Source organism: Ceratotherium simum, chromosome 17, assembly GCF_057802395.1.
Source record: "Ceratotherium simum simum isolate JZ-2026a chromosome 17, ASM5780239v1, whole genome shotgun sequence".
Lineage (NCBI taxonomy): Eukaryota > Metazoa > Chordata > Mammalia > Perissodactyla > Rhinocerotidae > Ceratotherium > Ceratotherium simum.
The window spans coordinates 61,128,740-61,145,118 of record NC_141916.1 but is presented as its reverse complement, the minus strand read 5'-3'; the positions used below and the strand labels follow the sequence as shown (position 1 = coordinate 61,145,118).

General features: G+C 49.7%; 1 protein-coding gene across 11 annotated transcripts in view; it reads left to right on the top strand.

Moving 5' to 3' along the window:
- The window catches only part of MICAL3 (microtubule associated monooxygenase, calponin and LIM domain containing 3), a 227,867-nt gene that overhangs the window by 200,588 nt on the left and 10,900 nt on the right, over nucleotides 1–16,379 (top strand). For 9 of the 11 annotated variants that reach the window (XR_015555018.1, XM_087443001.1, XM_087442999.1 and 6 more), the window contains 3 exons: nucleotides 4,350–4,400; nucleotides 5,719–5,829; nucleotides 7,094–7,187. Coding sequence is in view for 9 of the 11 variants with exons in the window: in XM_087443001.1 (XP_087299127.1) it covers nucleotides 4,350–4,400; nucleotides 5,719–5,829; nucleotides 7,094–7,187 (256 nt within the window). In the remaining 2 variants the exon portion in view is untranslated. The remainder of the gene's footprint in view (nucleotides 1–4,349; nucleotides 4,401–5,718; nucleotides 5,830–7,093; nucleotides 7,188–16,379) is intronic. The other 2 variants (XR_015555019.1, XM_087443002.1) reach the window with 1 other exon arrangement.

The window sequence follows — 16,379 nt, the reverse complement described above, 5'->3', positions numbered from 1 at the left end:
TATTAAGGAACTATTCTGGAAAACTGACCTGGGTCCTGTGCCAAGTAGGACGTTGTGGAGGTCTGACCTGCCCCCCGCATGCGAGACGATGTGGCCGCTCAGCTCTCCTGAGAGGAGTTCTCGGTGAGGAGGCTCCTTCCCCACCAGCCTCTCCTGGGTGTTTGTTCGCTTGTAGCTTTGTCGAGATACAGTGAAGTTGGAGGAGAGAGAGGGATTAGGGAAGGTTCAAATGGGTCGTCTGTGTCACAGAGCCAGTGATGAGGTAGGGACTACAGTCCAGTGAGGCCTGGGAGCTCGCAGGGATGGGTGAGCTCGGTGGGAGACTTCCTATCCCATCCCCATTGTCTAGCCCTGGGGCGCACACGCACCTCCCGTCCAAGGTGACAGCCCAGCTGCCTTCAGCTCCTTTTTTGGAATGAAAACTTTCCGCAGAACATCATGCACCTTCTTATAAGGCTTCCCAAGGCCTGGACTGAGTCTGCCCTCTCCACTGACTTTGGGGGGGCCATGGCGGTCTGAGCACTGCACATGCCTGTTCAGTAGAGATGACTTTGGCAGCCTATTTCCACTTCCCTCCTCCTGGTAATAACTTGGCAAACTGGAGGAAACCCATCTTTTTAGTTCTCATTTCGTTCTTGATTTGTCTGTCTCCCTCGGCCATGCCAGCTCTTTCTCTCTCCACTCTCCTAGAAGGACACCTAGACAGACCTCTTGTCCCACCCCACCCGTCTGCACAGCTAGGCTCCCATGTGCTAGCCAAGCCAGTGCTGAGTTAAGGTTAGGGTCCTGTGTGCTCCTCGCAGGGACCCAGCTTCATGTGCTCCATCAAGTGCTCCCTGTGGAGCCTGCCCAGGCGGTAACGTCGGTACTGAACTGAGAATTGCTTCTGGATATGTGTGTGGGTCCCCGGTGCCAGCATCGGGGACTGGCACGGCCCAAGGGGGTCCTCAGGGGTCTGAGAAGGAGAATGTTGTCCAAGGTTCACTTTTTCTCCATGCAGACATGCAGACGTGCAGCCAATTCATCTCGTGTTGGTCAGAAACTTCCATCTGTGGTCGTTTTTGTGGTCAGGTCTCTCCACTGTTTTTCTATTAATTAATGAAACATCCTGGCAAAATTCTGAGTGGCAGGCTGCCCAAGTTGACTATGCCAAAGCCATGGTCTTGGTAATATGGCTCACTGACCACAGGCTCTCCCAGGGCCTCGTAGGCCTGGGGCTCACCCCCCCGTCTACGTGAACAACAAGTCATGGGCCCACTCCTAGAATCCCAGAACCAGAGACCTTGGGGACCTCATACTCCATGTGCGCCCACGGAGGCAGAGCCTTTCGCTGGAGGCCGTGTAGGGAATGCCAAGGGCAAAGCCGTGCCTACGACCTGCTGCCTGACCCTGCCGTGGTTTGGGGTCTGGCTGAGTGAGAGCGAGGCACCATGTGTTTCCAAGACATGGAGGGACTGGCCCCATGGCATAGTGGTTAAGTGGGCGCGCTCCGCTGCTGGTGGCCTGGGTTCGGATCCCAGGCGTGCACCAATGCACCGCTTGTCAGGTCATGCTGTGGCGGCATCGCCATATAAAGTAGAGGAAGATGGGCACAGATGTTAGCCCAGAGCCAGTCTTCCTCAGCAAAAAAAGAGGAGGATTGGCATGAATGTTAGCTCAGGGCTTATCTTCCTCAAAAAAAAAAGACATGGACGCTAAGGCAGGAAAACAGACCAAAACAAAAACAGCCATGAAGGACACTTTGGAACAATTAAGGAACCTTGGTCATGGAGAGTATAATGTGCATAGACATGCAACTTCATCACATTAATGCTAAGTACCTTGTAAGCAATAAAGGTACTGTAGTCATGTAGGAAAACGTCTCTGTTCTTAGCAAGTACATGCTAAAATCTGGGAGGATGATGGATCATGATGTGTACCAATGATTCAGAAAGAAATGATTATATACATCAAACTGTGGCAAAATGCTAACATTTAGCAAATCTCGGTGAATGATACACAGGTATTCATTGTCCTCCTCTTTCAACTTTTCTGTAGGTTTGAAAATTTTCAGAGTAAGAAGTGAGGGGAGTGGGGGCCCCAGAAGTGGGTTTGAATTGACTCAGGAGGGAGTGTCTTGCTGGCTGTGCCTGGACCCCGACAGCGGGAGCCGGCTGGGGCAGTACCATTGGGGAGATGGTTCCTCTTGTGTCATAGACCCATCTGTGAGTCAGACGTCTATAAAACAAGTGCCTGAGTTTTGTTTCATAAAAAAAAAAAAAGGGGCCGGCCCTGTGGCTGAGCGGTTAAATGCGCACGCTCCGCTACTGGCAGCCCGGGATCGGATCCCGGGCGTGTACCGATGCACCGCTTCTCCAGCCATGCTGAGGCCGTGTCCCACATACAGCAACCAGAAAGATGTGCAACTATGACATACAACTATCTACTGGGGCTTTGGGGGGGAAAAAAAAAAGGAGGATTGGCAATAGATGTTAGCTCAGAGCCAGTCCTCCTCAGCAAAAAAGAGCAGGATTAGCACGGATGTTAGCTCAGGGCTGATCTTCCCCACAAAAAAAAAAAAAAAAAGCAGGGGCCGGCCCAGTGGCACAGCAGTTAAGTTTGCGTACTCCGCTTTGGCGGCCCAGGGTTTGCAGGTTCGAATCCTGGGTGCGGACCTACACACCGCTCATCAAGCCATGCTGTGGCAGCATCTTGCATACAAAGTAGAGGAAGATGGGCACGGGTGTTAACTCAGGGCCAGTCTTCCTCAGCAAAAAGAGGAAGATTGGCAACAGATGTTAGACCAGGGCCAGACTTCCTCACAAAAAAAACACTAAAAATCACTTATTTTTACTTAAAATGTTTATGTAGAAAAATTAAGATAGTACAGACTTTAAAAAAAGAAATCACCTGTAGCCCTACCAACAAGATATAACTCGTGTTTACCTCTTTGCCTTGATCTGGCTCGACGTGGCTGAACTTGACCTCTGTGGCCCAGTGGAGGGCATGTGCGCTGGCACTCTGGTAGGCCCCCCTCCCCTAGCAGCAGAAGCACCGGCTCTTAGGCTGGCCTCATTCTTGGCGCACCACGCTCTGTCGTGACTTCACTCCTCTGCTCGGCCTCTCCCAAGTCAGTACCCTGCCCCAGAAATCGGGAAATGACTGCCCCACCCTTCACTTCTTACATGGGCCACAGGCACAGATGTTGAGGGCAGTTCCTTAGGTTGTCATTACGTAGTTCCTGTGGAGGTTTTCACATGCTGCTTGGGGGATCGTCTGGTCTTCTTTTTTTTAACTGATTTGTTCTGATAATGAATTCTTCCTCTCACTCTGGTTTGTGGGAGAGATGAGTCAGTCTGAGGCAGGATCTACGTGTTCAGAGTGAAATGTTCTGCTGGGAGGAGCACTCAGTCTTCTCTGGGCCAGTGTGCTCTTGAAATGTAGGCCTCACTGGGCTGGTCCCCACGGAAGCACAGGGAAGCAGCAAGGACAGCAGGGGATTGCAGTCCATCCTGAAGCTCTCAGAATCTCCCCATCCGAGGGCCCCCAGATCCCTGTCGCTTCCTCCCTCGCTCCATTATTGCCTGTTAGCCATTTAATGGGCTGGTGGGAGGACTGGAAGAGCACAGGTCCCCAACCGTGGCTGTCTGAGCATATCTGCTCAAGGTTTCGTGGAGTGAGAAGAGGTCACGATTACTGCCTGAAATATTTTTGATAAATATCAGTTATCTATGCTATTTCAGGTCCCTTTCACTGTGTATAATCAAGAAATGGCCCCTGCCCCCTGTCCCAGCATTGCTGGGTGGCCCACTAGGAGCCCACCTGGCCCTGTTCAGGAGCGCGGCCAGGAGAGGGCCTTTTGGAGGGAACGTGAGGGTTGATACTCAGTTTGCTCTGTGTCTTTGTCTCTGGTAACAGGAATCTCCTGCCAGTGTCCCCTAGCCCAGTACCCCGTAGCATTCAGCTGGAAGAAGGGGTCTGCATTTCCACAAGCGAATGGGTTACTAAAGGAGAAATAGCATCCCTAGCCATATATTTAGAACAGTTTTAATTTATACCTAAGGGAGATTGAGAAAAGAAAAGAGAATATTTGGGGCATAGTGAGGAAGAAGCTGCCTTCTCAGTAGAAAGTGAGCCCAGGCCTTGTTCAATACCAGGATTCACTAAGGTGCTGCTCCTAGAACCTTACCCTCAGGTTCTGCACTTACAGTCCTGTGAAACATCGTGAAAAATAATCGTGTGTTTTAGTCTTGTGTGTTTGTTTTAAACTTCTAACTGATTTCGCTCCATTTCTGTGTTCTATTTTTAATTTTTTAATTGTTATCATCATTACCATTCTGTTTTGTTTTCCGTTGCCATCCCCTTAAAAGTCGATTTCTGTGCCACACGCCTTGGCATTCAGGAGATCACATGCATCAAAGGTAGTGTCTCATCCCATTGGCTGGTCATGTTGCATGCACTTCTGTGATTAACCACCAGAGCAACCCCCAGCCCTGGCCCTCCAGCCACACCCTCACTAACTGTGTTCACACATGCATGGAGCGGTGGCAGCAGAACTCTCTTTAGCTGCGTCATGACCTAGGAGGAGGGGGAGATGCCTTGCTCTTCCCTGGCTGGAGTGCATGTGGTAATTTTCATCCAGGTGCCTGGGGGGGACAGGGCTGCCCCTTTGGGACTGGGCACTGCAGAAATGGGGAGTGCCTGAGCCCTCAGCTCTGTGATCTGCAGGGTGAAATGCTTAGGACACTAGAACACCCCTGACCTGTTCAGTTGGCCCTCCACCATCACTCAAACTCTGGAATAAAAATTACTAGGAAAAAAAAAAGGCTATTAGAATATATTCCTGAGTTGAATTTGGAAGTCTGCCTTTTTTATTTTCTCAGAGGCAATGGAGAGGGTCTTAGGAATAGAGGCAGACCCCCAGCGTTTGCCTCTCAGTGCTTGCCCAGTGTTTATTCAGGGCATCTGACCCTCCCTGGAGCCCATCATGCCCACATTTGCAGGTGGAATTGTGCTGGATTTGGTCAGTCGCCTTCTCGGTTCTTGATGGCACTGGCTGAAACAGCCCTGCCGGACTGCCTCCTCCCTTCGTCTCAGGGTCTGACTGTTCCCTCTGTGCAAACCTCAGAGGCAGGTCAGGTTCACCCTCAGACTTCCTTCTTCAAACTATCTTGGTTGGTTTGGGGTTCACCAGACTTAGAATAGAATCATCCCTCTTTTCTCTACTTCAGATGTTACTTCTTAAAAGAACTGTATAAATATCACTCATCTGAAGAAAGTTGGCTGTTGATACCAAACAAGAAAATAAAAGGGCCCTGATTTTTCTCTTTTTCCTTTCCCTGCACACCTCCTAGAAGCAGGAGGCTTGGTGAACATTTTACTAATACTTTTACCCTCACAGAGTCTTAAAAAGAACAGACAGCCCTATGTGGGAAACAGGTGACCTCAATGATAAAGGAGTGTATGTCCCTTTGTCCTTCTGACATCCTGTCAGTCCCCACTCAGCCTCCTGTCCCTGTCTCAGCAGGGAGGCGTCTCACTTGTAGACCTGCTTCAGCAGGGGCGAGTGCCCCACAGCCTCTGGCTGAGTCTGCACACACCTCGTGCCTCCATCCGCCCTGTGGGCACTCTGCAGATGGGCAGCTCCAGCCTGGGGATAGTCCTCTCCGCGCCCCTGCCAACCAGCGTCCTGTCTAGGCCTGCGTGCCCCTGATTGAGGAATTCTCTCGTTCCCTCCAGCCAAGAACCTACACAGAGGAGGAACTGAACGCCAAGCTGACCCGGCGTGTGCAGAAGGCGGCTCGAAGACAGGCCAAGCAAGAGGAGCTGAAGCGGCTGCACCGAGCCCAGGTGAGATGGCCGCTGGGGGAGACCCCAGGCAGTGTCCTCCTCTGCAGCCAGCCAGTCCCCTTCTACCACAAGGGAGGGTGCAGAGGGCAGAGCAGAGGTAAACGGGTGTCCCCATAATCGGAGAGGACAGCCCTGAAGTCTCAGGCCACAGGCCTCTGGCTTGATGTAACTGTGGAGGCCTTGATTTTGTGGAGTTATTCATGGAAAGGGCAGAGCCAAGCTCTGAGTTTCCTGAATTCCTTGATCTGGAGTAACCATTGTAAAGTCAGCTAGTTCCATTGTAGGAGCTGTTACCAAGGGGCAGTCTGTGACCTGAGCCTCTGATGGGCCCAGAACTTAGAGGTCAGAGCTGTCCTCCAGTCATTAGCCTGTCGCCAGGCCTCACAGATCCTAGACCAGTCTAGACTTTTATTTTTAACAAAAAACAATTTCTTTATAGAAAGTGTTAATAGATACCTAAATACAATATGGTTTTTTAAATGAAATCATATGTATATAGTTGTATTCATAAAGTTGTATTCATATGCTAATCAAAAGCTATACAACGAGAAACGTTAACAGCAAATCCAAATACAAATGAGGATATTCCCCTGAATTCGGTGTTTCATCAAGCATCAGAACCCACCTGTCTTTTAGTCCTTTTCTTGTACATTATATTCTGATCTCCATTTTCTGCATCTGATGGGCTCCCTGGATTTTATCCCTTTCCCGTGTGCCGTTCTCCGCAGATACACATCACTGGCTGCCGCTTTGGGGTTGAACGTCCCTTTGGGTTTCTGTCATTAGTCCCCACGTAGCACGGAGAAACCTCTCACTACACATGTCCGGATTCCGGCTTGTGGCTCCATTCTAGACTTTTTTTCTTTAATTTCTTGTCTTGTAGAGACAGCATTTCCACAGTTCTCTCCGAGAATCCCTGCTCGTGTTTTCGCACCCTTGCCATCAGAAAGGTCTTAGGTTAGCGTGCTTGAATCCTTCCTGTGGGAGTTTCTCTCCACTTGCTTTCTTTGAACTGCCCTGGAGAGGGCCTGGTCCCTCCTTTGACGCGCCCCCATGCACCGCATGCTGGGGTGGGGGGGGTCTGCACAGCTAACAAGTCCTGGGGGTTCATTGCAGGTGGTCCATACACCGCACTCTGGGCCTAACGCCCGTTGACTACAGCCTTTGTGACTTGTGACCTGATCTGTCTTTTTCCTCTGTGTGTCAGTGCAGTTCAGTTGTCCTCCTGGAAGCTGGGTGCCTACACTGTCTTGTTTTCCCGTAGATCATCCAGCGGCAGCTGGAACAAGTGGAGGAGAAGCAAAGGCAGCTGGAGGAAAGAGGGGTCGCTGTGGAGAAGGCACTCCGCGGTGAGGCAGGTACTGTCTGAGTTTCCTTTGCAAGGAGGTTGTTCCTAAAGGATAAGCCCCCCACCCCCCATGGTAGGGTGGTTGGCATCACCTCATCTGGAGTTCAGCTTTTCCAGTAGGATTCTCTGGGTGCCTATATCACTGAGATTTGGGACTTCCTGTTAAGAAAGGAAAAGAAAAGCTCCTCTGTTGGGACTGCCCCAGGCCCAGACCTGGTCCTCTGCCCTGTCTTAGGGCTTGCCATCACCCTGTAGGATGAAATCTCAGTCCTCTTCACCTGCTGATGGCAAGCATTAGGCCTCGTCATCCTTTCCCACCCCACCATCCTCTCTAGAAGAAAATAACTGGGAATGAGAGAGACTGCACCACAAGGAACCATCACAGAACTGCACAAGCAGGGCCCCCGGCCTGCTCCCCACGTGCCGCCTCCTGTCTAGCTTTCCTGGCTCCTCTCCTGCCCGAGCTGCACAGATCACGTGAGGACACATGCCCCGCAGAGCCCTCACCACCTCCCGTGGGCAGAGCATACAGGTTTCCCAGTGTGAACCCAGGCTCTGTTCCCTGGAGGCCGTCACTCAGGGCAGGGTGGAGAAGCTCAGAGACCATGGAGAGCTGGCACGCGCAGACACAGGGAGATGGCTGTGTGGGCCATGCGCCAGGCGACTGCCATCCTGGGGAAGAGCTCTGGGTAAAGTGCAGCCACACCCACTGTTCACCGAGGAGCCTGTGGGGTGGGTCCAGCAACGTTGGGCAGTGAAAGCAAGGAATTACCTGAGTCATCCCTGGTCCTAAGGGCCTGGGAAGGCTTTTTGGTTCAGGACCTTGAAACCATGGGCCAGCCCCAACTGTAGCCCCAGCTTGGGCCTAGAGTGACTGAAGTCTGCTTTCTCAAGAGTTCCAGAGTCTTGGTCCAGTCTCTGGATGGGGAAACCTCCATCTCATTGTAGAGAGCACGTCATCCAGGTTCAACATGCACATTGTGAGGCTGGGGATGAAGAATGACATGACCTGGTTTTGCAGTAACCCCTTATTACTTCCTTGTTCTGGTGTGGCAGAGGGGAGGGGATGGTACATCTCCTGGCAGGCAGGCTGTCTGTAAACTGAAGAACCAGTCAGAGGCAGCCAGGAATGGGCCAGTTGCTGCCATCTGATCTTGCTGGAAAATGATCAGACTTCATGGTATGTGCCTGGAGTCAAGATGAATTCCTGGGGTTCTGTAGGACTCAAGTCCACTTTGAGGAAGTTGAGGGTCAGGCATAGAAGTAGGTCTCCTGTCCAGGCCCTTCAAGGCCTAGAAATTGCAATTTAACAGTTGACTCAGTGATGACTTTCAGGTGAAGAAATGGGGTGAGGGAGAAAGATGAGGATGTGATGTTCTTGGTTTTGTGCCTCACCTGATGCTGGATTTACTGCTTGAAGCCCACACCAGCAAATGAAATGCAAAAACTTAAAACACTGAGCAGCCAATAGGCCAGAAGCCTGGGATGTGTGACTGCGAGGCGAGCACTGGCCCCTGTGTCCAGGAGTGGACATTCTAGTCACCTAAAAGGGTCCCTGGGCTTCCAAATGAAGCCGTGGCTGTCCTCCACCATCCTTGCTTTTGCTCCCTGCCCTGCGTGCTCTGACTTGGCCTCCTCAGTTAGGCCTGACCACCTGGAGGAAGCTAGCCCGAACCCACCCGAGATGCCCTGCACCCTGCTGCGAGACTCACAGGGCCCTGCCCTTGTTGCTTAATCTGCTTACAGAAGATTATCAGAAGGGAGCCTGGGCCCACCACCATTCCTTCTTACCCTTCCCCACAAATTCCTTCTGTCGAGATGGAGAATGAGGGGATCTCTCATTACAGAGTAACTCAGCAGGCATGTGCACCTGCATTTTATAGTGAGTGACAGTGCTCGAGAAGATGGCTGCCCCTCCTGCGCAGGGTTCTGAGGTTTGGGGGGCCGTCACCAGCGTTGGGGGGTTCTGTAAAGCACTCCTGTGCCTGTCGGCTGCCATGCAGGCTAAGTCCATGACAGCGCTTCAGCGCTTCTGTGACAGGCCACGTTATTCCAGCTGCTGACTGCCAAGGGGCCAGAAAAAGATAGACCACTGAAGATTGGCATAGGATTTTGCCAAAATTCTTTCTGGTTGTTTAGATAACTACCTTTTCATAAACATATACAACCAGAATTTCATCGAAGTCAGTCATTTTCAGATTTGTTTCTTAGCAGCAGAACTCTTTTTACAAGCCAAATTATAAACTTAAAATCAAAAAGAATTACTCTAAGATGTTAATAAACACAGATTTGAAAATACAGGTTATTGTAGAAAGCTGCAAGTGTTAGTAAGCCTCAGCACCTAGTGCATCCCTGGGGCACAGTGTGGAAATGTCCTGTGACACAGACACAGCTGCTGTAAATAGGAACAGGTGTTTTACCAGCTCACCTGGCAATCTCAGGATAGATGTAATTTAAATGATCTAGATGCTGGAAGCTTAAAGTGGAGCAGTAGGCATTGTGTGAACAGTGAATCATCACACAAACAAACCTTGAACAGCAGTTCATCTTCCTTATAAAGGATGCATCTCAGGTGAACGCTCCCAAGCATGAGCAAACACAGACACCACCTGTGCTGTGCCCTCACGGCGCGAGTGTTACCATGGCAAGCACGCGCTGCGATGGGAGCTGCTCTGAGGGGCTGGGCCCGCTGCGTCATGGCTCTCCCAGGACACTCCCCTGCACAGCTGTACAGGAGTGCTCTACTTGCAGGCCAAAATTTAAGTAAATAAATAACATTTCCTCTTCCCTAACACATCTACAGGGAGTTAGGTACTTGCCCACAGAGGGCAGAGGAAACTTCCTGAGGGCCTCACAAAAGCACATTTACCTGATGGCACAAATTAATGTGTTGATGGTCTTCAATGGGTTAAAAGTTGGCATATCAAACATGTGAGCATGTTGTGTCTTATTTAAGTTTTTTAAATGAGTTAAAAGTATTTGTGAATCAGGTATCTGGGAGACCCCAGGAATACCACTTGAAGAATCCTAGGGTTCCACAGAACAGTTTGAAAACCACCGTTCTAGTCCAAACTCTTCTAAGCAAGGCTTGAGCAGAATGCTTCTACCCAAATGCACGTCTGTTCTGTGTCTAAAGAAAGGCTTTGGTGGCTCTGTTGGGAGATTTCCCCATAATGCATTTGAGGAGTTCTCAGGATGTTGTAGCTCCTACCATAAGACTGTATTTCCAAGTATATTATTTTCCTTTTCTTACTTTAAGCATATCACTTCCAAGGCTCGCCAGTTGTCTGAAATCCCAGTGGCCTTGTTCCTACTTGGCAGAGATCATCTTTGAGGCTAGATTGTGCACACTGGCTACTCCTTTCTCTCCTGCTTCTGCTTTCCATTCCTCTTGTTAGTCTCGTTGCTCCTGGCTGAACTCTTAAGAAGGTAATCTCAGTTGAGCATGATAGTCTGGAGCCTTCCAGCAATGCTAGCCAGCCCCTTCCTGAGAGCGTGCAGCTGGCCAAACCTGCCGTTCTGTCTCACTTGATGGGCTCAAGCTTCCATCGCTCTCTGAAAGGGTCTGACTGTTAGCCAAGCTGCCCTTCCAGAGAAGAGATCTGATATGGACCTGCCACCCCGTTGATCTCAACTTGTCCACGGCTCATGTATATCCAGACTGCGTGGGTTAGGTTCACGGCCTTTGAGCCCAGGGCAAAACTGAGACTCATGTGGTTTCTGGTCAGGAGCACCAGGGAAGCCCTTTCTGTTTTTGGAATCCTGGTTCAATCTTAAACTACTGGATCAGCCTTGAGCATGAGTTGAAAAACCATTCCAGGATTACATTCTGCTTTCTGGTGTGTCCATTCTTGAAGGGGGAACCCTCGTGTGGAACACAGGCTGCATTCAGAATCAGCATTCACGTTATGAGATTTGGAGGAAAAGGGTAACAAGTAGCAGCTGGCTTTTGTTGTGCTCTGCATTTGTTTATGATTCTGGAAAGATGAGGACCGCCTGCCCAAGCCCAGCCCTCGGCAGTGCCCAGCTCTGCATCCCAGCATGGGAAGAACATAACATCCTTGCTGGACAGCCACCGGAGCTGAAAGGCCAGCAGACTTCCAAGAACTTTAGGGCAGATAGTCACAGCTCATGCCCTGCTGTTAAAGAGAAGGCTGGCTGAAGTTGGGGGCCTAAACTCAGAAGAAACAGGATCTCCCTCCTCTCAAACCCATCAGCAAAAGTGGTTCTGCGAGGAGTTTGATGTTCTCTCCAGTGGGGCCCCACGTATGAATTCTTGGGAGAGCTCTGCTTTCCCGCCTGAGGACTGGGGTCCCTGCAGAGCCTGTTAGGATGTCCGCCTCCTGCCTTCAGCCCCTGAGCCTGGGGCTTCTGATATCCAGTAACCAAGGAAGTAAGTAGCCCCTGATCTGCTCTTGAGTTTTTTAAAATCTTCTTAGATAAGGTTGGGTCCCAGCAAGGTCAGGATTCCCAACGAACCCAAGGCCTTCCATCCTGAATGACTGGAGGTGTAAATAAGAGTCACATTGTGATTGGCTATTAACTCGATCACCTGTGGTTTTTAGCAAACACCCCTCTCTCCCCACCAGGAAGTATGTGGCTCAGCATGTGTATATGTGGAATGCACTGCAGGGAGATGCATGCTTTCCAGCTGTTCCTCTTGGCCTTCTTGCTGTATCTCTGTGTGTTTCTTATGCTTCATGTCATTGATTGTTTGGGGTATGGGGGGACAGGAGGGTTATCCGCTCCAATAACTCTCTCTTCACCAATTCCTTGTAGACTATTGGGGAGAGTCTTATTACAGTGACCTCATCGACTTGCATCTGGGTGGTATGTATAGCAGCATCTGTTGCTGCCACTAACCCTGCTGACACCCTCTCCCTGCCTGCTCTCCCCAGTCCCTACTCACAAACAACAAGAAGAAATCAATCTGATAACCAAATAGCAAAAGCACAGGCCCTTTTCCAGCTCGTAATGGAGCAGCATGCAGATCCTCCCACTGCCCATATATACTCCAGAGGAAGATCTGAGATAGCTTTTGCTGTGTGGGGTTATTTTAGTTTTTTATAATGAAAGTTCACCTACCCCAGCCAATCAACCTTGCACCTGAATCCTGGTCCCTCTAATACTGTTTGGTTGTTTGACAGTAGCAACATGCACACTCACATGCACACACACACACTCACATGCACTCATACACGCACTCACATGCACTCATGCACGCACTCACATGCACTCGTAGGCACATTCATCTGCACCCATACACATGCACACTCACATGCATTCATATATACACAAGTGCACAGGCACAAATACGCACACACTCCAACATGACCTCTGCCCTGACTCTTATCCCTCACAACTTGTAGGTGTCACATCCACTAGGAAGCTCACTGCCAACCACTCGTGAACGAAACATGTGAAGAACTCAGCCTCAACCATTTTCATTAGGGTGTGCTCATGTCTCCCCTAGAAGATCCAAGTGCATGGGAAAGGTGTCACTTGTGATTTCTGCCCAAATTCATCAAACTTAAGGCTGTGTTGACAGATGCCTGTAATAATGTCCCTCCCTCCTTGCTTTGTCCTGGGACTGACTTTGCAGTTCTTTTCAATGAAGACAGGAAAAGTCTAAGGCAGTTATTCTCAAAGTGTGGTCTCTGGACCAGCAGCATCAGCAGCATCACCTGGAAGCTTATAGAAATGCAAATTCTGGGGCCGGCCCGATGGCGCAAGTGGTTAAGTGCACACGTTCCGCTCTGGTGGCCCGGGGTTCGCCAGTTCGGATCCCGGGCGTGCACCGACGTACCGCTTGGCAAGCCATGCTGCGGCGGCGTCCCATATAAAGTGGAGGAAGATGGGCATGGATGTTAGCCCAGGGCCAGTCTTCCTCATCAAAAAGAGGAGGATTGGCAGATGTTAGCTCAGGGCTGATCTTCCTCACAAAAAAAAAAAAAAAAAAAGAAATGCAAATTCTGAATCCCCACCCAGACCTTCCAAATCAGAAACTCTGGAGGTGAGGCCTGGTTGTCTGTGTTTTAACAAACCTTCCAGGTGATTCTCATGCCCTCTAAAGTAGGAAAACAACTACCTTAAAGAATTCAGTATTTTTGATGTCCTGCTGTACAAAGCTCACCATTTGTATTGGCTTAGAGAAATAACTACTCCATGAGTGTCATTTCTATACTTAGGGCAGTTTTTCTCCTGGAAGGCTGCCATTTTGTCAAGAGGAGTGCCAAGGAGCTGGTCCTGAGGTTAACCAGAGGGGACTCTGCACCTTCCTGGAGTCCCCACGTCCTTGGTCAGGCAGTCTGACCTCTTCATCTCCCCTTGCAGGCTCCTGGCCTAGAAGTGGTCTTAAAACGGAAGAGCTGGCAAAGGTCATTCTCTCTCATTTTTTGCCATGATCTCATCCTTTTAAGAGAGCCACTTCTTGGCCCATTCATTTAAAACAAAAGCTGTAACTCTGTGACTCCTGACACAAGACAGTGCCATGTTCTTAGAGAAGCTCCTCCAGTAAGAGGCAGGCCCTTGGCCTTGTTGGGTAAGGTGGATTGTCGCTGGTCTCTGCTCTCCGGTCTCCGACCCCATGGACCCACGGCTTCCCACCCCTCCGCAGATTCCTTCACTGCCCCGAAGCTTCTGGTGTGTTCAGGGACTTCCACACTCGTGGCCATTGATGCTGCAAAAGGGCTGTTGCTTACATTCCAATTAACAAATCCCATTCCCTGTCTGGGGTCCTGACTCCTTTCCTGCCTCCCTCTAACACTCCCTGGGGAATGTTTATGTCAGTTCTAAATGAATCTCAATGTGTGAAAAATATTTTTTTTTTAATTCAAAATCTCCTGGAAGGAGCTGTCAAAACCCATCTCTTTATTGTACTCCGTATTCCCTCCCAGCTCAAGGTACTGTTGCCACACTCGTTACCTCGTGTGTCTAGTTTTGTTTTCTTTACCCCTATTGCTTGAGTGATGAAAGGTAGTTGGCTGTTTTCATTTCTATGTTCCTGGACTCCAGCTACTAGCCTTTAGGATTTAGAATTCCAGCAAATTCTAGGGGAAAATGAAATAAATAGAAAAAAGGAACTCAGTGCATCCACCATCAGACACCTTGTGACCCTCCTGCATGGTCCTCATCACCTCCTCACGTCCTTTTTTCTCAGCTCAGGGTGATGTCTGTGTAAAATTCAGACTTCTCTCGTGGGTTCTGCTCACCACACAGAGGCTCCTGCTGCCCTACCGAGGAGCGTGAAGGAAACATCCATTCCACAAGGAGTCACGTGTGTACTCCGGCAGAGAGCAAGGGTCTTCTGGCCCTGTTCCCATCAGGCTCCAGGAGGAAAACATAGATGCCAGAATTAGCTCCCTTTTCAGTTTCTGCTGATGTTTCATTCTTGGGGCACTTGGCAGTACTCATTATTTGGGGGAAAAAAATTACCCTTTTGAAATCTGGACCCTGAAATGTAGAATCTGATTGCTTCTCTACTCTTCCATCCCCAAAAGGCTGTCAGAAATGCCATTGCTGGGCCTCAGCACCAATCTTATCTCGCAGGTGGGGAAGACGAAGCTCCAGGCAGCGTTCAGGTGTTGGGAACTCCATACCTGCCTGGAGGAGTCTGGCTCCTGCTCCCTGCCCGGTGCTCTGCCCTCACACTGTGTGGCTTCAGAAGGGTCTTTCGATGGCTCTCAGCTAACTGAAGACTCCAAACCTGTATTAAAAGTCTCTTTTTGAGCACAGAGTATAGAGAATAAAGATCCATTCTTCACGTAGCTGAAACTGCGATTTCAACAGAAACCATTGAAAAAACATATAATGAGCCTGGGCCAGAGAGGGAGGGCCCCCGAGTGATCTCACTCTCCATCCCTCCTCTTCCCCAGGACACTGAACAGGCCCCCCTGCCCTGCCCAGCCACCACATTTTGCTGCAGTAGAACAGATAGATGACTGGAAATCTTTAGGTAAAAGCCATATCTCTTCTGAAGAACTTTCAATTAAAAATATACACACCTAACTTCTAGTTAGATCTCATCTCTTGATTTGTATGCCTCAAAGGGAAATTGCAAAAACATGAATGGTTTAGAAATGTAACATGAAGGACTGGAAGATGGTCTTTCTCTGTTGTTGGTGAGTTGTGCTGGGAGGCACAGGGAGGCCTACTCCCAGCCTGCTCACTTCCCCCTCCCTTCTGAGTCTTCTGTTCTGTTTGCTTCCCTTAATTTGATGTTGGTCGATTTTTGGCATGTCTTTTTGATCTGAGCATTAGCCTGCCTCTGTTTTTGCTTAGGAACTGTAAAATCCTTGAGATTTCCCAGCATTCCTCTGTGTGTGTGTGTGTGTGTGTGTGTGTGTTGAATCTCAATTCTTACATGCTTTTTTTTGGCCTTCATTTTTTTCCTCCAATCTAGAGCTTCATTCTGCACCGAGTTTTTAGAACACAAGGCATCTCCCCAGCCTTGTCATGTGTATGTAGAGTGGGCCTGCCGGACCAGAGAGCTCCCCCTATCATGATGCCTCCTGGCCACTCTGCAGCATCACAAACCAGCCGGCCAGATTCCCTGTTAGGCCATAGTGTCTGTCGGTGCCCTGGGTTTGGAATTGGTTGCCTCAGCCTTACAGTGCAAAGGCTACCTTGTGTCAGGGGCATGGCATTAATACTGGGCAAGGAGTCAGTACAGGCGAGTATGATCTTACTCAGCAAAACATTTGGTCAGTCTTCCCTTGCTTCAGGCTACATAATCTGAACAACACAGAAAAGCAAATCAATGAAAGCCCTTTCCTTATATCTGAACCGCCAAGAAATTCTCCCAACCCTGGGCATGTGGCTTTCTGCAAGTTTAATGTAGTAGGTTGAGTTTGGGCATGAAAGATAAGGCTCCTGATGTTTCCTAGGAAAAGGTGAACAAAATTCTGGTCGTATCCGTAGCATGAATTGGATGAAAGGGTATTACTGTAGCGCTGGCTCAGCTATCAGTAAATATTGTGGCATTACTGCCCAAAACTTGGTGAGCAACACGAGTCCCCCTGGGCAAGATGAGGGCTGCACAAGGCTGACCCTCAGAGACTGACCCAGAGCTCCTGGGGCAGGAAGGCGGAACTCGAAATGGGACCGAGAAATAAGCATGCCTCTTTCCCATCCTTGACACCTGGGAGCTGGTTGTTCAGAGGCCAAAAGGAAGTCAAAATCAAAAAGAATCCTTCCTCTGTGC